We start from the raw sequence: 21,680 nt of genomic DNA on the forward strand, positions 1-21,680 counted from the left end.
CTGATCTGCAATCCCACCCCTATTGTATATCAAGTTTTCATATATGTTTGGGTCTATCCTCTGTTCCATTCTGTTGAAAAATTTTTCAATTTTTCTAACTCTGCCAAAATTACAGTCTTAATTATTTAGCTTTATAGAAATTCTTAATACATGGTATAAATTGTCATACTCAATTCTTTAGGAGTCTTAGTTTTTCTTAGCCCTTTGTTTTTCCAAACAAATTTTGAATTAGCTTGCCCATTCCATGAAAAACCCAGCTGTGATTTTAAATTTAAATGTTAATTTGAGAGAAATGACATCCTTAGTACACAAAGTGTTACTATCCATAAACATGGTACATCTTTTCATTTATTAAATCTCTAATAACTTTCAAGTTTTATTATTTTCTCAATATAGATCTTGCATACCATTTATAAATTTATTCCCAGATACCTTGTTTCTGTTATAACTATAAATTGTAACTTTTTAGTATTATGTTTCAAAATTGTTTATAACCATTGTTTAGAAAGGCAATTGATTTCCGTATATTGGTTTTAGAGCCAGCCACCTTACTAAACTCTCATTATTATGATATTTGTAGATTCTTTGTGATTTTCTATGTATATAATCATATTATCTGCAAATATTTGTGGGTTTACCTGTTTCTAATCTTTATTGTTTGGCTAGAAACTCTAGTTTTAATAATGATTAAAAACATAATAGTGAGAAAACTCATCCCATTCGTAATTTTTAAATGGGATACTTTTAACTTTTCATCATTAAGAATGACATTTACTGAGGTTTTGGTAGACACCTTCAAGTAAAGAGAATTCTTTTCTATTCATAGTTTGCTAAGACTTTTTATGCTGAATCAATACTTAATTTTATCCGAAGCTTTTCTGCATTTATTAAGAATATATATGGGTTTTCCCTTTTAATCTATAATGGATCACAATTCTAGATTTTTTAATGTTAAACTACCTTGCATTCCTTGGTCATGATAAATGAACCTAAAAAACAAAACAAAACAAAACAAAAACAAAACTCTACTGGATTCCATTTGGTAATAGTTTGTTTAGGTTCTTGAGTGAGATTGGTCTAGAATTTTTCTCAGATTGTACTTGTCTATTTTTGGTGCCCAGGTTATACAGAATGATTTAGGGAGTATTTCCATTTGCTGTGTAAGTCTGTAAAAGACAGAAAGGAACTGTTGAATGCTTAGTAATTTCACCCATAAAATTAAATGGGCCTCCTGTGGGAAGATTTTAAATTAATGATTCAATGGCTTTAACCATTCAGTTTTCTAATTCCTAATTGTTTTGGTAAGTTATATTTTTCTAAGCATTATTTCATCTAAGTATTCAAATATATTGGCATTTGAATTTGAAAAATTGCTCATAGCATTCTCTTTCTAATGTGTGCTATATCTATATTTATATTTCATTTTAACCTTATATTAGTTGTACTCTTTTTGTCAGTCTTTCCACAGGACCATTAGTCTTTTTAAAAAGCTAACTTAAAAAAAATTTTTCATTGTAGTTTTGTTTTCAACTTATGAATTTTTGCTATTTTCATTGTTTCTCTCATTTTCTTTATTCTCTTATTCTTTTCTAAACACTTAAGATGGGTGCTTAGTTCCTTTACAGACTTCTTTATTTTCTAATGTGAGCATTTATGGCTGTAGGTTTCCTTCAAAAATATTAGTTCTGACATCTTAATTTTCATTACAATTTAGTTTTAAGCATTAAAAAATACCTCATTATGATTTCTTAATTGATCAATGAATGATTATTCTATTTCCAAAGACATGAGAATTTTAAAAATCTTTTTGCTTTTCTACCTTAATTGAATTATCATTAAAGAAAGCATCTTTCTAAGGAGTAAACTTTAGGTTCAGAGTTTAAGTATGAGTCTATTGATGATAAATTATCAGTTTTTGTTTAAATGGAAATGTCTTTCTTTTACTCCCATGCTTGATAGATATAATAGCTACTTGCTCTCAACACAAATATATTATTCCATTGTTTTCTGTTTTATCATTGTTGAGCAGTCTGCTGTCCATGAAGTGATCTTTCATTTCTTTACTCTCTGGCAGCTTTAAAAACTTTTGCCTTTGTTGTGCAAAAAGCCACTACCTATGCAAGGTATTAGTTTTCTTTTTATTTATCCTGCTTGAGGAATACTGTGCTTTCTGAAACTGTGGATTCATAATTTTCAGAATTTCTGAAAGTTTATCAGGTATTAACATTCCTTGATTAGCTTTATTTTCTCCTTCTGTGACTCTGACTTGACATATGTTAGACCTTCTCATTTTATCTTCAATTTAAAAAATTATGCTAACGTTTTCCAGCCCTTTTTTTCTTTTGGGATTATATTTATTAATTTATTCACTTCAATCCTCAAGTTCATTAAATCTCTTTCATATGTGGCCAATCTGCTTTTTAACATGTTTTGCCTTTTCTTTCAACATTTATATGCTTTTTATGTAGACACTCTATTTAATTATTTTTAAGAACCGCTTGATCATCCTGATAGGTTTATGTTACCCGTTATTTTGATTCTATACTTTAAGAACTTCATAAATAATAATTCAATATCTAACAGTTCTGATATATATGGCTTGCTTCTGCATGTGCTTAGTGGTCTTTGTGAACTAATATTTGCCTGATTATATATTGTGGGAATTGGATGAGATATATTATAAGATGCTTTCCTATGGAGATTTTCTTAGTTTCTGCTAGTAGGTGGGAGGACTACCAACTTGGGGCCACATTAACAACTCTTTGAAGGTCCTGGCTTAATGCAAAATCCCAGGTTCTGTTTCCTTGCCTTGCTGTTAATCCTAGATTCAGTATCCAAGCTTATTTGGCATTTTCCGCCAGTATAATGCAATTTCTCTCCTTTGCTTGTTGCTCAGTGTGTTTATCTGCTCAAGGTTCCAAGCTCCTACTTCATCTCAGCTTGTTCCTTTTTGTTTATTGGAGGCAGGAAGGGGTGGAATTTGGAGATTATTTTACCCTCTTCTAGGGAGTCCAGCAACAAACCAAAATGTTTTACTTAGAATCAAATTGATTTCCAGCAGAGAGTCTTATCTGCCATTGCTGCTGGAAGTGAAAATCCTATTCTTAATCTGTGAAATTCAAGTTTAAGAAATAAAATACACATATTCACTATTCTGTTTTCCCAGCACATGGTGTCCTATTATGATTTTTTTTTTCTTTTTTTTTTTTGAGACAGAGTCTCGCTTTGTTGCCCAGGCTAGAGTGAGTGCCGTGGCGTCAGCCTAGCTCACAGCAACCTCAAACTCCTGGGCTCGAGCGATCCTTCTGCCTCAGCCTCCCAAGTAGCTGGGACTACAGGCATGCGCCACCATGCCCGGCTAATTTTTTTTTATATATATATATCAGTTGGCCAATTAATTTCTTTCTATTTATAGTAGAGACGGGGTCTCGCTCTTGCTCAGGCTGGTTTTGAACTCCTGACCTTGAGCAATCCGCCCGCCTCAGCCTCCCAGAGTGCTAGGATTACAGGCGTGAGCCACCGCGCCCGGCCTTTTTTTTTTTTTTTTTTGAGACAGGGTCTTGCTTTGTTGCCTGGGCTAGAGTGCAGTTGTGTCATCATAGCTCACTATAGTCTCAAACTCTTCAGCTCCGGCAATCCTCCTGGCTCAGTTTCCCAAGTAGCTGGGACTACAGGTGTGCATCACCACGCTCAGCTATTTTTTTTTTTAAACTTTTTTGTAGAGACAGGGTCTTGCTATGTTGCTCAGGCTGGCTATTATGATTTAAAAGGTTAACGGTTAAGTAGCTATAATTATTTTTGTATTCTCAATTTAGAAATAAGTAAACTAAGGCCTAAAAGGCTAAATGACTCACCCAATTCGTGACAAAGGGAGACTAGAAACTGTTTTTTGTTGAATCTAGTAGTTTTTCAATAAATCCTTCTAATACTCTTTAGACCTAATTTTAATAGACATGTTGTATTAAATTCCATCTGTAATCGTTTATATTATGACAAGGTCTATAATTTTATGTCTATGTATACCCAAGTCTAGATGCATATATCCATGTACAATCACGTATGTACATAAATAAACCAAAGCCTATGTAGAAACTATTATAAATACAATTTGATATATCGATAAGTATGAGAGCATTATAGGGAAATACAGAATCCTAATCTTGTCTTCCTCTATAAGAATGGCTTTTAGGAACAAAAGAGCTGCACACCTAGAACATTTGTTTCTACTTATGCACAAGAACAAATAACTTCTGGTAAAGATTATAATCTGGATTATGTATATACTATGTCTCAAGCAGCCTTTTAAATAATATCTGCATTGAATTAACTAAATAGGTTAAAATTATAAATTCCATAAATGTACCAATTAAAAGAAAAAGTAAGATTCCTTGTGGGCAGTGTTCATCAACAGTCCTCTAGGAAAGCTGCCAACACGCACTGTCACTAACACAGCACAAAATTATAATAGCATAGTCCAGGGAGAGAAAGAGGGAAAACTAGAAGCAACCAGTAAAGCAGTCACTTCAATTTAGAGTTCCACTATCAAAGAAGCAGAAAGGGAAGGATCACAAGCACACTCGCTGGTACGCCAGAATTCCATGGAGTTACCAATAGCTGCTAGTAGTGAACTTGGGTTTTCTTAAATACTATCTGATAATTTCTATTTTATTGGTTTGGTTTAGGAGATGTATTTAATTATTTTAATTGACAAAAAATTGTACATATTCTGTATAATATAATGTTTTGAAGTATGTATACACTGTGGAATGGCTAAATTGAGCTAATTAACATGCAGTACCTCACATACTTATCATTTTTTTGTGATGAGAACACTTAAAATGTACACTTTAAATCTAGTGTAGATTTAAAAATATAGATAAATCTATATTTTTTAAGTAATTGGGTTAATGGCCTAAAATTCATTTTAGATAATTGGAAGGTTTGGGGTTGGAGAGAGGTGTTTCTTAAAGTTTTTTTTTTAGATAACTGGGTCATATATATGTATGTGTATATATATGTAAATATATATATATATATATCCTCTTTAAAAATTTTCATAGATTTTTGAGTTTTTTTCTCTCTAAGAGATTCTCCAAGAACATTTTGGCATCTTTGTTATTTCCATGTTAACATGCAAGGGAAGATAATATACTCACATGGGATTTTTTTATTTTTCCTCCTTTGATTTTCTCTCCTGTTCAGTTTTTGATTCTCCACTCCCTGCATCCCAATCTCTGTCACCAAAACACTTTTGGCACATAACTCTACTTCTCAGAAGCAGATATTGTTCTAGTCAAATGTAACACTAGTTTGAATACTGTTGTGCTTAGGCATTTTCTTTTTGGGGATCTGTGAACCTTTAAAAAAGTCTTTATTGCTAAGATTATTCACAGCGTGCTCCACATATACTACTACACTTGTGAGGCACTAACAGATAAAGATATTTATGAATTTTGTGGGTGAGGGCTTAGGTGCGGAGCTCAGAGTGCCAGAGCCTGTATCACCCTAGTTAGGGTGGATAACACTAAGATAAGTCAGCTTCAGTGGAAGGGGACATGGAATTAGAGTGGTTTCAACAAGCCAAGTCTGTAAAATGGCATTCCCAAATCAACTTTTAATTTTTCAGTAAATGATTATCACTTAAGAAATTGCTCAGAACCTTTGTTCTTTTCAACTTCTAGCTTTATATAATAATGTGGAACATTATAGAAGATGAATAATTTATATTACTTATATTACACATACTTTCAAATCTGCTGTAATGTTTCAGAGTGAAACTACTAATATATTTCATTGCCTCTGGGTGAGCCAACAAACCCATCCCCAAGGAGGGGACTGACCTCTGTATCTGTGTGTGAATGTGTAGTCCCTCATATTTCCTGCCCCTGGAGAGCTGTAAAATGTGCACCATCAACTTAAACATGCTCTGTGTTCCAGATTGCCTTGCATAGCTATTATTTTTTAATAGCAATGACAGCTTATTAGGGAATTTGGCCAATTCTGAGTGACTTAACAATGAGAGAAGCTGGTGTCTAATAACACAATAGATTATTTCTAATTGCTTGGAAAAAAAAATGTCGTCCTTAAAAGTCTCATGATACAGTGTCAGAAGTTAGGGCACGCAGAGAGGCTTGTTACACCTGGAACCCAATGGGAAGCAGTTGGCAACAGTTGGCATTTCTCAGGAGAGCCAGTTTACTCATTATTTTAGTGTTTGTGCTAGTGAACACCTTCAAAGTGAAAATTAATTTCCCTTTTGGATTACTTAGGATATTATTTTTAATGCTGAAGTTTTCCATATTATCCTTGGCCAGAATGTTTTTATTTTTTTCCCTAGAATAAGTAAAAAAAAAAAAAAATCTTGTGGTTGTTTCCCAACAGCACATAAAAATAGCACTTAGTGTTAAGTATTAAAATGAAGGTTAAGTGTTTTATTGGGGGAGGGGAGGGCAGTGGAGCTCTCCGTAAAACATCCAACAAATGAAATTCCATCTACTTTTGTCTAAAAATTCCAAACAATTAAAACATGAAGCTTGCTAACCAAGAATAAGCTTCAGGATTTTAAGATCATTCTGGACCTGCCCGAAGTCATGCCTGTCCATTTTGCATCTGTCACCCCAAATATGGTCTGTGAGAGAATGGCAGGGACAAAAGGCCTTTCTTAATCTATCCAGCTGCTTCCTAGCCCTGCCAGAGCATCCCTGGACTGTGCCTAGGGTACAAGAAACAAGCCAGAGGAGCATGAAATCAACCGCAGTTTCCGCTTCCTCTTCTCGCTGCTCTGCCCCTGCCCCCAATCCCATCAAGACCTCCAATTTTGAGTGGCTGGAGATGCTTCTAATGCCTGTGCAGGTCCCTCTCTGCCAGCTGTGCACTCTAGCGAGGAACACATTCCAAACTGAGAGACATTCAATGTCAACTTCCTCAGCACTGAGCTTTTAGGTAACTTTCCAAGCAGGCAATGTTTTGGGGAATTTTGCTCTCACTTCCTTTGGAAGGGATTACTGGGAAGGTTTTTAAATGTCCTTACAAGAAATTGTGTTTAAGAGAGTAATAAGTTATTTAACTATCCCAGTAGCTAAAAGGCATCATAAGCACAACAGTACACCATGGAAAAAAAATCTCATATTTCTACTTTAATATCATGTAATGTTGCATAAGAGTGAGTTTTTTGTTTCAGTAGTTCTGAGGAAGGTGACTCTTAATTTATAAGGCAGATTTGAATCTACAGCAGTTACAGGGAAGTCGTAGGGATTTGAGAAGTGGCAGTGAAATTCCTCTTAGATTTGGTTTAGTGGTGTGTGTATATATATATATATATATATTTACTTTAGTGGTATATATATATATATATTTACTTTTTCTGTATGTTTTAGGTTAGATGAGAGAATTACAACTTTGGGAAAGCAAATGTATCATTAGTCTTGCAATGGCAAATGGGCTTCTTCCCCCTTTTAAATTGAAAACCAGCAGATGAAGATCATGGTTATTAGAAGTGAAAGGCTCATTAGAAATATCCTCACAGAGCTTCACCTGGACAAGCTCTGGAACGTTCTGTATTCAACTTGGGATTGACTTAAGCCTAGGAAGGCCCATTGGGTTTTACAGTGACTGAGATTAGCTAAACATTAGTGAGGCACTTAATTGCACCTGGACATGTGAATTTCTCTAGCCCTAGCTCTATCTTGTATCTCCTAATTAAACAGAATGTTCCCTTATATTTTACTTATGTGTTTCGTTAAAGTTCTATTTTAAAGGAGAATCTAATAATTGCTCTTTGGCTCAGTTACTACTATGCCTATAAGGAAGATGTCCTAGACTCTGGCTATCACCATGCAGAACCCAAATTACATGGTCATGTCAAATAATGTAAGATGTGGGAATAAAATAAACACTTTAAGGAGCATTTATTAGTAGATCCACTCAAAAGACATTTATTGAACACTCTTACCATCTCTATTTATTCTATTGGATTTCAAAGGCCAGCACCAGAGATGTAAGAATTCCTTACCATATCCAAGAAGTGAAAAATCTGATATATGATAGAAATTAATACTACAAGGAGTTAGAGGAAGAGGTAAATTTAGTTGATTTTAAGATCTTTCAGAAGAGATGAAAATACATATTTGATTATGTTTTTGAGAGGATGGCTAAAAGGTAGTAAAATTTTCAAGTCAAATAGTTAGGACCAGCAACAATTTCAAGTCAAATGCTGGGAGGCTTTGTACTGGCTACCTCTAAGCAAGAAGGAATTTGCTATGGAATTTGGTACCGTGTCAGGGAAGACAACATCCAGTGCTTAGCTGTGAACATTTTATAAAATTATCCTGTGACTCTTCACATATTTCCAACCCATCTTCTTGCTGCCACCATTACAGAGGCTAGAAAAGCTGAGTGCTCATTTTGCTAGTCTCTCTTGCTTTGCAGCTTGGGATTGTCCTGATGCACAGTTCTGCCCAGTAAAATATAGGTGGAAATTTATTAGTAATTTGAGGAAAGTCTTTGTGATAAAAGATTTGACTGGTGTGATCCCTTTCTTCTCTTTCTACCTTGAACATGGGATGCGACAGGGAGAGCTGCAGCAGCCATCTTGTTGTCATTAGGGAAAGCCAAGGGGTTCATGGCGAGGATGACCCTGAACCAATGCCATGACACCCCCTGAGACATCTCATTATGTTTGTTAGTAAATACAACTCCTGTTTGTTTAAACATTCGGGTATACTCAAATTTAAAATTAGGTTAATAGTAGGGTTTTCTTCACTATTTTTTTATTGTGATAAAATATATAAACAAAATTTGCCATTTTAACCATTTTTAAGTATATAATTTAGTGACATTAATTACATTCAGGATGCTGTATAACCATTATCACTATCTATTTCCAAAATTTGTCAACACCTCAAATACAAACTCTGTACCTATTAAACAAAAACTGCCATCCCCTCCTCTACTCAAGTCCCTGGTAATTTATAATCTACTTGCCATCTATGAATTTGCCTATTCTAGATATTTTGTATTAAGTGGAATAATATAATTATCCTTTTATGTCTGGCTTATTTCACTTAGTATAATGCTTTTAAGATTCATCCATGTTGTAGCATGTATCAGAACTTTATTCCTTTTTGTGGCTGAATAATATTCCACTATACATATGTTTCACATTTTATCCATTCATTGGTTGATGGACAAAAGTTGTTTCCACCCTTTGGCAATAATAGAGTTTTAAAAGATAAATAATATACGCAACACACTTACTTGGTACCTAAGAACTCAGCAGATGTAAGCTAAAATTATACTGCTATAACTAAATACCAAACCACCACATACACTTTGTCAACTGTTTTTTGTTTCAAGGGCAAGTAGTGTGTAGGGCATAAAACCATCATCGGAACCTACCATACAATTCAAATCAAATTATATTCTTGTGGGTCTGTGGTCATCTTCAGGTATAGTAGATAAAACCCCACTTTCATTTACCTATCCATCCATTCAGAACTTATTAAGCACCTCCAATGGGAAAAATACCATGCTTCAAACCTAAGCTAAAGTGACAAATGATTAAATTGTTGAAATGACCAAGAAGAAAAGTGGGGGCACAAACGTGTCTAATGATGATGAAATAATTCTATAATCAGTCATGAGTTTCAAAACTTTCTGTAAGACTAGGGCTATGTTATTTCTACGGAGCTACCAGTGAACCAGCCACCTGCCTTATGAAACCCTCATGCCACTAAATACTTTTTAAATTCATTCATAAATATGACAGCTTTGTACCTAATGTTTCATTCACAAGAGTATAAAACAAAAGCTCCATGTACTGATTGGCATGACTGGTTCTAGGAAGAGGGCTATTTTTTAAGTGAGAAAAACAAACTTCTACTTCCAAGTAGAGAGAGGGTAGAGAGAAAATGTCCATAGCAGAGGAGCACAGCAGGCCAACTTTGTAGCTGGCAGGAGGCATATCTTTGGGAGAGGATCTGATGTGGGAGAGGGAGCCTATACTAAAGAACACATTTAAACAGGGAGTGGGAGAGATGTGGGGAGGAGGAAAGGTAATCACCCTCTGATGACAGTAGTGATGACATCTTACTTTGGCACTGAGGACCTTTGATACTAATGTGAACTGTCAATCATTTGAGATCCAACAATTGGATCTCAATAATGTTTGGAAGTCAGTATTCTTCGAGCACCTGTTGCAGGCAATGTGCTTTATAATATAAAGTAATTATCAGCTTGCCCTTATGTATCTTACAATTTATTTAGAGAGCTAAGCTTCATCACATGATACTGCGAGAAAACAAATGGAAGAAATAGAAAACCAGAATGCCACTGGTGTTCTTAGATGACATGTGAAGGCCATTCCTAAAGAACATTCATGAGAAAGCTGGAAGCCGGAGCTTCCAGCTATACTGGGCAGTGGGTAGGATGTGCACAGGCAGAACATAAGACCAAAAGAGGGAGAAATACCATCATCAACAGAGGAATAACATGGCACCAGAAAGGAGGGTGGGGGCTGAGTAGATAGTAGAGAGGTTGGCCTGACTGGGCCCTGAGGGAAATAGGTTCCATGGTGAGAGTGATGCCAAAAAGGAGACGCGTACTAAGTAGCTCATTATTTCCAGGCTAGTCACAAGAGACTGTGGCTGCATTTCTAGGTGCTGTAGCTTTGCATTCTCTCCCTCCACCCCTGCCCATTCTCTCCACATCTTGTTGCATTTCAAATCACATGCTCCAAGTAATATAATTTTTTTTCCCAAAAAAATAAACTAGCCCCATAAATTTGCTTGGGCACTGTAAATAACCACTGCTTGTTTTCTGAATCACCTCCTTCCATGATTTTCATTTAAATGTGCTCACTTACCTGGCATTTCATGATGATTAAACCTGTCTTTGGTGGTCAACCTGATACTGTTACTGCTACCTGCAATTTTATACTCTGGAATGAAAAGTGCTAAGGATAGAGGACTTGTCTTTTGTGTGTTATGTTTTGTCAAGCACAGGGTACGTTTCTGGCACTTTGTACTTAACAAGCATTAACAAAACACACCCAGGCCGAAGGATATCTTCATATCTGCTGTCCTTCAATACAACAAAAGCAGCAAGCCCAGTGGTCTCTGACCCCTACGGTGGTGAGAGATTACACTGAGAAATGAGGCCCTTATCACAATCCACACGAAAAAAGAAATAGTGCCTCAAGTGTATTTCCATAAACACTAGAAAAGCCTGAATGGAAATAACCTGCACTCAGAAGACAACTGCTTTGCTTACTGAGGATTTTATGCCTACAATCACTCTCTGATAGCTGTATATTGCCAAGTGTAGAAACTTAGAGTCATTCAAAATTACTAGGCTAGCAAACCTAAGGTAGGTAGAGAGAGTTTCAGCAGGTAGTCTTTCAATGAGAAAAAGAGAAACTATTGACCCCTGATACTCATTTAACATAATGTTTTAATCAAGAAAAGGAAAGTAATGAAGATTAAGCATTTGCTTTTTATTAATAGTTCAGGAGACTGTTTCTGCTGAAACTCTTGTTTAAGGAAAGATTTTATGACTTCTTGATGTTATAAAGTATTTGCAAATTGTTATTTAGATAAGAGAAATGAGAATTTTGTTAACCAAAGTAAGAGGGTTTTTTTTTCCTTTTTAATTTTATAGACTAAATGAAAGTTTTAAGAGATTGGCTACCATCGTTTTCTCCATTTGTTAAAAGCGACATACTGTATGTCTGCCTTCTTGCATCAGGGAAAAAGAGAATCCATGAAAATGGGAAACTTTACGGATTACAATAATTAATGTGGTAGCTACACTGGTTAGAAATTCAATTGACTAAATATTGTATAAAATCATTTTAATTGACCACAGAAATTAAAAAGTTAAATTCATTCATTAAAATGGCTACCAAATGAATGGACCAGTTAAAGAGTATTTTAGAACCTGTTTTGATTGCATGAGAAATCAAAATCATGGTGTTCTGTCCTCATATAATTTGTTTTTTTCTCAAAAGTATAAAATGAGCTTATCCTTCAAGAATGTGGGCCACCACCAAAAGGGTTAATATTTCCAAATCCTTCAGTAAGGTTAGATTACATAAAAACAAAATGCCACAGCCCATTAAGACATCAAGCATTCCATTTTATGGTATATATTTAAATCTGCACAAATCCATGATTTAAAAAGAGCCATATAATTTAATTAGCATTAATCAATGTTAGTTTAATAGAAGGGAGAAGAAAATTTTTTCCAGGTAAATATTAAAGAAAACCAAAATCTAAAACCCAAGTTAGAATACAAAGATTTGTAATAATTTATATCCCAAAAATTTAATCTAAAGACTTAACACTGTCTGGAAGATTAGAATAAATATAACATATTTTTATCATATTAAGGTTGACATAGCTAATCAAACAAAAGGTAAATTTCTACTTTCAAAAAATGTAAGAAGCTAAATTATTTAGGATACAAGATAAATTTGGGAGCATTAAGGAAATGCTTATTCTAGTGCTTATTCATAGCATATTCCAGTGTGGACACCTAAAAGGTTGCCTAAAGGCTTCCAACGCAGACTCAAGTGCAGCTTCTAATGTAGATGGGATATGAATCTCATACGTTTCCTTGAATCAATAGTGACTCAATCATTTGCCTATTCAACAAACTTTTACTGAGCACAGGCACCATGTTAAACATGGAAGTATATGTTAGGATCCATTTAGAGTTATGAAACAGACAAGTAAATAAACAGTTACAAGACTGTGGATCAAGAACTTTGAAAGAGGAGAGCGCAGGGTAGTACAGGAACGTGGAAGGCCATCCAATGCAGTTTAGGAAGAATAAGGGAAGACTTCCCAGAGCAGATGATACCTGAAAAAAATCTTGTAATAGGATTTAGCTGGGCGATGAAGGAAGGTCAGGGTATTCAAGGCAAACGGAATAGAATATAAGGATGGTAGGAGAAGGAAATGGCATGTTAAACAGCGCCCAGCATTGCTCCACACAGAGTATATGAGCTGCAATATCATGTGGCAAGACTGAAGAGGCAGGTGGGGGGCCCTTGTTTGCCTTAAAAATGCTTCAATTCTCCAGAGACACCACAGAGGCCTTGAGGGATTTAATCTGTATTTCTTAGAGCATTCCATCTGGCTTTAGTGTAGAGGACGGATGGGAGGGAAGGCTTAACTGGATATAGGGAGAAATGATAAAGGCCTGGACTGAAGTAGTGGTAGTGGGTCTGGAGTACACATTTGAGAGACACATTTTTAAGATGTATAATTAACAAACGTTTATCATCAATTGAGTATGGAGGTAAGAAGGAAGAATGGATAGATTCTTAGATTTCTTGCTTGGGTAGTCCAGGGCCTCAAATCATGTGGTCAGGACTTTGAAACGTAGAGAAGCACAGCTATCATCAGTAACCCAGCAAAAAAGGTACTTATTTCTCCTAAAACCTATGTATTCCTTGATGGATGCTAACTGGACCAGGTCAGCTTATGCGTCTGCCACCCTGGGGTACAGGAATGGTAACAAGTATCACAGTTCCCACCAGGACCACATAAAGTGTGGAAGGAAGTCCTCAAAGAAATGTGGGGCAGAGGAAAGGAGATGAGAAAGTGTGTGGAGCAACTAAAAATAGCAACTACCATGGTCTGCTATGGAAATTGAGAGTAGGAGTTGAGAGAGATAGTTGATAGTAAATTATGGATATGAACTTGAGAGAGTTCTCACCTGAGAATGATTTGGAAGACACTAGTGGCTGATAGGCATGGATATGATTCTGTAGAGAGGAGACAGAAAAGGTAGAGAAGAGAAAGATGGAATTCTGGGGAACACCAACATTTCAGGGGTAGAGTGAGGAAAAGAAGTCCCCAAAGGTCTAAGATGGATGGAATGGTTATAGAGATGGAAGGAAAACCAAGAAAAGTGGTGTCATAGAAATTGTCTTGAAGACAATTTCAAGAGAGTGGGATAATCGCCTCATAGAAAAAGGGAGAAATGCATTTGGCAGGTTTTAAAGTTGGCTCTAGTATGAACCAGTTTAGTGGAAGTTCTAACTGGAGATGGGAAATCAGATTGCAGAAGTTGGTAAGTGAATAGAAAGTAAGGAAGTGGAGACACAGATATAGACCAGTCTCTCAAGAAACTTGGCTCTAAAAAGAAGGAAAAAGACTTATAGTTGGAGTTCGATGGAAAAGATTTAAACATATTTATATGACAAAAGCATAGAACTGGTCGAGTAGGAAATATAAGACAGATACAGGAGAGTACTAAAAGAAAGATACACTACTCCTAGAAAAATAATTTTTTTCTAAAACAAGGTCATTTAAAAGACCTGAATGTGCTTGGAGGAAAGCATATGAAAAAGGAAAACATTTTTCAAGGACAGGTCAGATAGAATTAATAAATTCTGGGGCAGGAATATACACAAACATAACGAAGAACACACAAGGGAAACTTGGCAGCTAAATAAAACCTCAAATGAGTTAATCCACAGCACCAAAATACACTGTATTGTCTAGAATCAGCTCTTATTCATCATGAGGAAATACACAGTCATTATGGGCAGAGGAAAACACAATCTGAGAAACATGGAAAATACCCCAAACAGATAAAAGGCACAATTTGTAGAGGCTTGGTAAACTAAGCATTATTTTCAGCTACGCAAATACAGCTCTTGCTGAGGCTGGAGAAACTATAAAAGTTTTGAAATTCAATTCCTTTGCTTTTGGTAAATCTCATTTATAGATGATGTAATGATTTATATCACTGGTTCATTCATTCATTCAACAAATCCTGATTGAGGATTTATTATGTGCTAAGCACAAGTCCAGTAGAACAACTCAGTGAGACAGCATAGATTCTTAAGTGAAATGAGGGTGGAGTTAATCTTTGAAAAAGCATATTCAGTTTACCTATTATCTTTGTAATAGCAAATACAAAACAAAACCTATCAAAAATCTTGGCTGGTGGAATACATGGAGGAAACAGTGACAAAACATCGTAGGGCACATTGGTTTTAAAAGCAGGACAGACATTCACCTAAAGGCTCAAGCATTTCTCTTTAGAAGAGATTCAATATAAAGATAAAATGTGAAGATTCCTTCTTTACTCCATTAAATTCAAGTTGTACTTTCAGGCTATAGGGTAAGCAAAACAAGGATGAAATATACAATTATGGAGGTATAGACCCTGTATTTTTAAAAAATTCGATTGACTATTAAATCTTTATAGTTCTTACCAGGGTCATTCCATTCTGTTAATCACCTTTATTCCTTCTACTGCTGTCTACATCTTTAGGGTTAAGAAACTCAAATAGCTACCTGAGGTAGAAACTTCCAGATTTTTCTCACAAACAGGAGCTAAGTTTCCTGCAGGGGAAAGAGAAAAGTTTAGTGTTCCTGTTTTAAGCTGTGTTAATTGATTGCTACAGCTGATACAGTGTAAGATAGGAGACTACATATAGTCTGTTCCAGACTCAAAAATATATATATGGATAAACACACATTCTTCTGAACATTCAAAACGGGAGGAGGAAGAAACTAAAGGGAAAGATCGCGTATTTAGGCTTTATCTTAGACCAACTTCTGGTTTGCTTTTCAGCATCCACTTACTGCTTTTTTTTCTTTTTCCTGAGAAGGCCTGTTCAAATGACTATGTTAACAATATCATACACAGCGTGTTAGTGTACCGTATACCCTGTAGGTGTAAGAACTCATCTTTGTTTTGCTCTTGTTCTTGAACAAAAAGCTGCTGCTTCACTAGCCTCCCAAATGTTCCCAGCCATTGTGTAGAAATACATTAATTTTAAAACAAAATAAATTATGTACCTTTTGGAAAACAAAATTGAAAGGAAAGCCATACACATAAACACACATACGCACAATGAAATCGACATCACTCTGTTGCTGCTTCCATACCCCTCCGAGTCAGAGCCAACACCTGTGGCCACACAAGGGGCAGACTTGGCAACTGCAGAACCCAGATGTCAGACACTGGATTGTACATCCCTGGCAGCAGTTCTAAGTTGGAGCCTGTCTCCTTAAGTGACCTCTGAAATGGCTATCGCCTGACTCCCTTTCTGGCCTGGGTAGTCACTAATAAGCTGTCTGTCCGGGTTGGTTCAGAGTTAGCCTACTTGATGGGTTCTGGATGCAATTATCCTTTGCTTTACCTTTGTAAGGAATTTATTTCCTTTGCAAGGGTGAAAATTGGGTCTGGGCAAATTCTTGACAAAGAACCACATTTAGGTTTCTTCCAAAGACAAAATAAGATGCTTTTTGCTTTGATTGATTATCTCTTTCCCAATTGAAATTGGAGGACTTCAACTTTGTTTTAGCACACATTGAGTTTTTGTTAATCTGAAGTAAAATTAAGAGTTTCTTGGGCACCTTTCCCCTCCAAAAGGAGACTGGATTTCCTTTTACTTCTTCTTAAAACTACTACTTAAAGGTTGACAATGAAATCTATCTTAACGAAATACAACTTTATTTTTGTCATTACTAATAGGAGTCTTACCTATACAGAGAAGAGATCTTTGTCTCATGAGTTTTCTTGGTTTTTTAAAGAGGAAGATAATTACAGTATCACTTCATCTCCATACCACTTGCAGAAAAACAGCATTATGTGTAAGATGCAGCCATCGTAGGAATGAGGTAGGAAAAAGCCATGTATCTAAGTGGGGTGCACTTACAATGCAATACTTGTAGCCCTGCAAGGAAGGTCTCACAGTTACAGTCATGGCAAGCTAAGGAGAAACATGCCTGTTATTTACTAGAAGACAAAGTCTGAGGAAACCATAGAATATATTATCATATCCCAAATCAGTCGGTATTCATCTGCACCATGTAAAATGTTCTAAATTTTCTTGATCAACTTTTATAAAAATGTATATGTGTCTCTTGGCTATCACTGATTTAGACTTGGAAAAAGAATATTTATACATTCATACTAATAATAAATAAACTGGGGAGAAGAGACAGATTTCCCATGCAGAAGAATTCCAAATAATTTTATGTGATACTTGCCCCTCAAGGAGGTGGGGTTTAATTCCCCACCCCTTCCTTGAGTGTGGGCTGTGCTTTGTGATTTAATTTTGAAGAGCAGAGTATAAAAAGGTTGGGGAAAATAACTTTACAGTGGAGAAACCTGGGAAATACTACCTTGGCCTTAGCATCAGAAGGAATGTCACGTTTATAGCATATATTTTTGATATGATATGACCTCACGGAAGGGCATATCACCTTTAAAGTATTTCTTCAAAACCCTGAAACCCCAGTCTAACCATGCGAAAACAATAGATAAACCCCACTTGAGAAACATTCTATAAAATACCTGACCAGTTCTCCTTACAGCTGTCAAGGTCATCAAAAACAAGAAGTCTAAGAAACTGCTGAAGCCAAGAGGAGCTAAGGAGACAGGATGACTACATGTAATGTGCTATACTGGATAGGATGCTAGAAGAGAAAAAGGATATTAAAGGAAAACTATGCAATCTGAATGGAGTGTGGAGTTTAGTTAATAGCAATGTACCAATGTTTGCTCTTTAATGTACTCTAGTAATGTGAGATGTCAAGAGTGGAAACTGGGTGAGGGATATATGGAGACACACTGTACTATCTTCGTAACTTTTCTGTAAATCTAAAACTAATAAAATAAAAAGTTTACTTAAATTTTAAAAAAGATTAACAAATTGTTGACTGTAACAGATTTCCTATGCCTCAATCAATACATCTCTTTCTCTTTCTCACACACACCTATCCTCCAAACCATATGGCATAAAGTCATTTTCCAGAAACATAACAATACTTCCTCTTTCAAACCAATGTAGTATGAATGGAGTTAGACTTATTCTGAGAGTTTTAGATTTTCCAATAATATTTAGGCCATGTTTTTCAGTAATGTGACACAAATGCTCAAAAAGATGATGTCCAAAAACCTGTATTTCTCAGTGGCTTGAGAATGGGTTTGACAGAACATCCTTCAACCACCTATCCAATAAACTTGTATGTCATGTGGATGTTATTAATGACATTAATAAGGCAATGCATTAATTTCTGAAAGTAACATATTCTTTGCTGGATTACTGAGGGCAGTGTTCCTGTATTGATCAGTTGTTACTGTGGGAGGTACAAGGGTAAAGTCTGATGTATCACTGTTTCAGAACATGGATGAGATCATTTCCTTGGTTCTCCTCACCTGTCCTTTAGAAGTATAGGAAATGAAGTCTCTGGGAAACTTAAGTGAGATTTTTTTCATGCTATTTTCTATTTACCATTTTACTCTAAGAAAAATAAGTGTTCATATCCATGAGTATTTACTTTGAAAATACTGTGGGGGTTTCTAGAAATGTTAACAAAAATTGTGGCTTTCTTAATATTTTAATGGTAAAAATTTAAAAGTTTAGTTAATCAAAATGTAATAAACCAGAATAACAATTTGGTTAGAATTGTCTAATTCTATTTTTAGAAAAGATTGTAAATGCCATTAATGTAAATGCCATTACATAAAGAATGTAAATGGGGAGAACATACATGCAACTTCCTGAATAGCTTTTAGGGCCAAAAAATAAGATTCAGTAAAATCACTTGTACGTTCTATATCTACAGTGCTGTACAATAATATATTAAGGAAAAGGACAATAATACTTGATAAGATAAAGACAAAAAGCATTTATTAAAGAATTCTTAGTTAAGGCAGAAGAGTCAACTAATATACTTTAGAAATATTTTTCATAGTGAGGTATTTGATACGGAAAAAAGTACTGGGGCAGAGGGGATCTATAATTAAGGTAGGTAGTTATTTTTTATTTTATGCTTTCAGTTCAATTAATATGTATTTTGTATTTCATTAGTCTATTGTGTATTGTGGTTATTAATGAGAATTGTAACAATCCTTTTCCTAGAACACTGATGATATTGCAAGGTTTGGACAATTAGTATTTAAAAGTTGGAGAACTGAGGACATCAAAAGTTAAGGAGCTTGTAAGTGAGAGACCATTACAAACTGGCTGCTTGGCTCAAATGCCTGAACTCTTTCCCATATCATACAGCTTTGTTATAACTTACATTATAATTACTAACACTCTTAAAGCAAACAGTTATTATTAACTAGGTGATTTAAGTAATTTAACCTTTCTAGGTTTCAATTTTCTCTTGAGTAAAATGGAGTTGGCTTATTGATTTCTAATGTTTCTTTCAGTTTTAAAGTAGTAACACTGATTTATACACAGGATAAGAAAATTTAATGGTCATTTTCACAATAGTTTTGTTTTAAAAAGGTCATTAACATTGGCCCCTACTAAATTTTGTGATGATGGGATATAGCTAGAGATGTTCGCATCATTTCTCTCAAATTCCTCCAGTCCCAAAAAACCAGGACTAGTTATCTTACCATTTTCAATAGTATTCCTTAAAACTTACATGAGGAAATTCTATATTTTTCTCTGAATTATATACTTAAATCTTTGCCTTCTAAAGAATCAATAACTTGAATTCAGATGTGAATAAAGCAAAGAAAAACCATTTTTCTGGACTGAAAATAATCAAAATATTTTATTTTAATTCACATTTAAATATAACAATTTTTAGAAACAAATGAAGGTACTTATAAGCACATTTATAATATGGTAGGCATAAATATTAATGAAATGTACAAGTGTTTTAGACAAAATGTAACATATAAATTAGACAAATTGACTACACTTACATTTAGTTTTAAGGGTACAGTAAGGTGGATATTTAAAAAGAATGTACTTTTACAAAACTGCTACAAAATGTTCACAGTTGTCTTGATAAGTCATATTTCCAAGACTGATGTTTTATGGAAAAACTATGTAAAGATCTAATTTAATCATTAACCTCATATAACATTATTTGTAAATGAAGTATATTTTTGTCAATAGAAATGTTCCTTTAACTTTTAAATAATATAGCATTTTTATCAAGACCATGCCACATTTATTAAACATGCATAACACATTAAAACTTGAATAATTCATGTACCTTTATGCACAGTGTTTAGTTTTACTATGGCACTCTATCTTTGTGAAAAAATATACTTAAAATTTGGCACAGAATTAATAAATCATGTTGCTGGTAATTGAAAGAAATGTGATTTAAATTTTCAGTGGCATAGGACAGTCTCTATCACAATTTACCTCATCCCTTTACAGTTTATTGACCAATGGCAGTTCTGTTTTAGTTGGAATAAATACTCAAGAACTAAAAGTCATATGTAGGTGTTTTTGCCTACATTCTAATTGGAAATGAGTCCACTTCAGTTTTTCTAGCAGTACAACATTTCCATCTGTATTGTGGCCAACAAATTTCTAAATAAGGGTGTTATCAACAATAATATGTATGATCATGAGATGTTTTTCTTTAGAAGGCGGAGAGGTTGAAAAGGAAACATGGATTTCTTCATAAACTGAGAACATATGTGGTAAGGAGAGCAAATGCCAACCGAGGCAAAAGCGGGGAAAGTTGTTTGGGAAGCTGGTCTCAGAGCACACTCTGAAGTAGCAAAAAGGTAGAGAACAAAGGCAGCAAAACAGGAGTCACCCAAGGTGAAAACGGGTTGCCATGGGTTTGAAAAAAAGAAAAGATGCCACTCATGAAACAGCATCCAGAGCAGTTATAGCATTCGTGTACCAGCAAATTACCACTGCTGTTTAGGAAAAGTTTTAAATTTCCACATCAATATGTCTAAAGTGAGACTGAAGAAATTTTACTGGCAATTATTTTCCCCTGAATTCATTCATAAACACTCTGGAAGGAAAAAGGGAATAACATTAATTCAAGCTTCCTTCAAGCTGGAGAAGAGACTTCACACTCACTTAAAGCTTAGACTTCAGAGCTGTGGTAACTAAAAAAATGCCACAGTTCTTTTTCACAGTTCTTCTAAGATAAATCTGAGGTGTTTTATTTTGAGAGACCGGTTGAAGGAATCTACTCTTTTCAGAAAACCTTCATAGCCTAATTTTTATATTATGTGGGAGGAAGGAAGTAGAACTAAAGTTCAATTATTATACAAATGTACCTTATTCTAAAAAAATACAGCAAAGAGCATAATGACATTTTCTTTGCATTATGATCCTTGCTTTGCTGAGGGCCTTTAAAAACAGTGAAATGGTAAAGAGCATCAAACAGGTTAAATAAAGGAGGCAAACTTTTCTTTTAAAGCTGTTAAGGTGCACACAGACATAAAGATTATGAATCACAGAGCACTGAATTTTCAAGAGTGAAATCATACCAAAACCGTGATAAGTTTTTGCTGACGTCGTAGGAGAGTAAGTGGTCAGGAAGGTCGGTGATGGTGCCCTGCACGGCCAGCACGTGTGGGGCCAAGGTGAAGGGCACGTCGCTCAGGAGCTCGGCCATTAGCGAGGTGTTCTCCGGAGTCTGGCCCGTCTTATTTTCCGTCTCACAGCCTGATACTGTCACACTGGGAGGATTTTCTTTGCCAGTCTAAAAAATACATATATATTTAAAACATTTGGATCTTATGACCTTTGAGGTTTAGTAAAGGTAAGTGTGACATTGACACAATGAATGAGAAATGTGCAATATATAAATACATCAGTATTCCCAGATTTGAACGCAACTATTGACTTGAGAAACATGTCCATCTGAACGCTAGGCTTTCATATGAATCCTAAATTCTTCTCTTACTCAGACTAACCACCCATAGCC

The 21,680-nt window shown here is 35.1% G+C and overlaps 1 protein-coding gene and 1 long non-coding RNA gene across 2 annotated transcripts in view; one reads left to right on the forward strand and one right to left on the reverse strand.

The window, feature by feature from the left end:
- LOC105867253 (uncharacterized) overlaps window positions 1–17,923 on the forward strand; it is a 40,526-nt gene extending 22,603 nt beyond the window's left edge. The window contains exons 3-4 of the long non-coding RNA XR_012921005.1: window positions 16,498–16,643; window positions 17,343–17,923. This is a non-coding gene — a long non-coding RNA (uncharacterized LOC105867253). The remainder of the gene's footprint in view (window positions 1–16,497; window positions 16,644–17,342) is intronic.
- Window positions 17,924–18,664: 741 nt separating this feature from the next.
- Window positions 18,665–21,680, reverse strand: part of UMAD1 (UBAP1-MVB12-associated (UMA) domain containing 1) — a 228,351-nt gene continuing 225,335 nt past the window's right edge. Inside the window, exon 4 of the mRNA XM_012757065.3 lies at window positions 18,665–21,455. Within this exon, the coding sequence (XP_012612519.1) occupies window positions 21,198–21,455 (258 nt within the window). The 3' untranslated portion in view covers window positions 18,665–21,197. The remainder of the gene's footprint in view (window positions 21,456–21,680) is intronic.

The sequence above is a fragment of the Microcebus murinus genome, chromosome 9 (genome assembly GCF_040939455.1).
Source record: "Microcebus murinus isolate Inina chromosome 9, M.murinus_Inina_mat1.0, whole genome shotgun sequence".
NCBI classification, from domain to species: Eukaryota; Metazoa; Chordata; class Mammalia; order Primates; family Cheirogaleidae; genus Microcebus; species Microcebus murinus.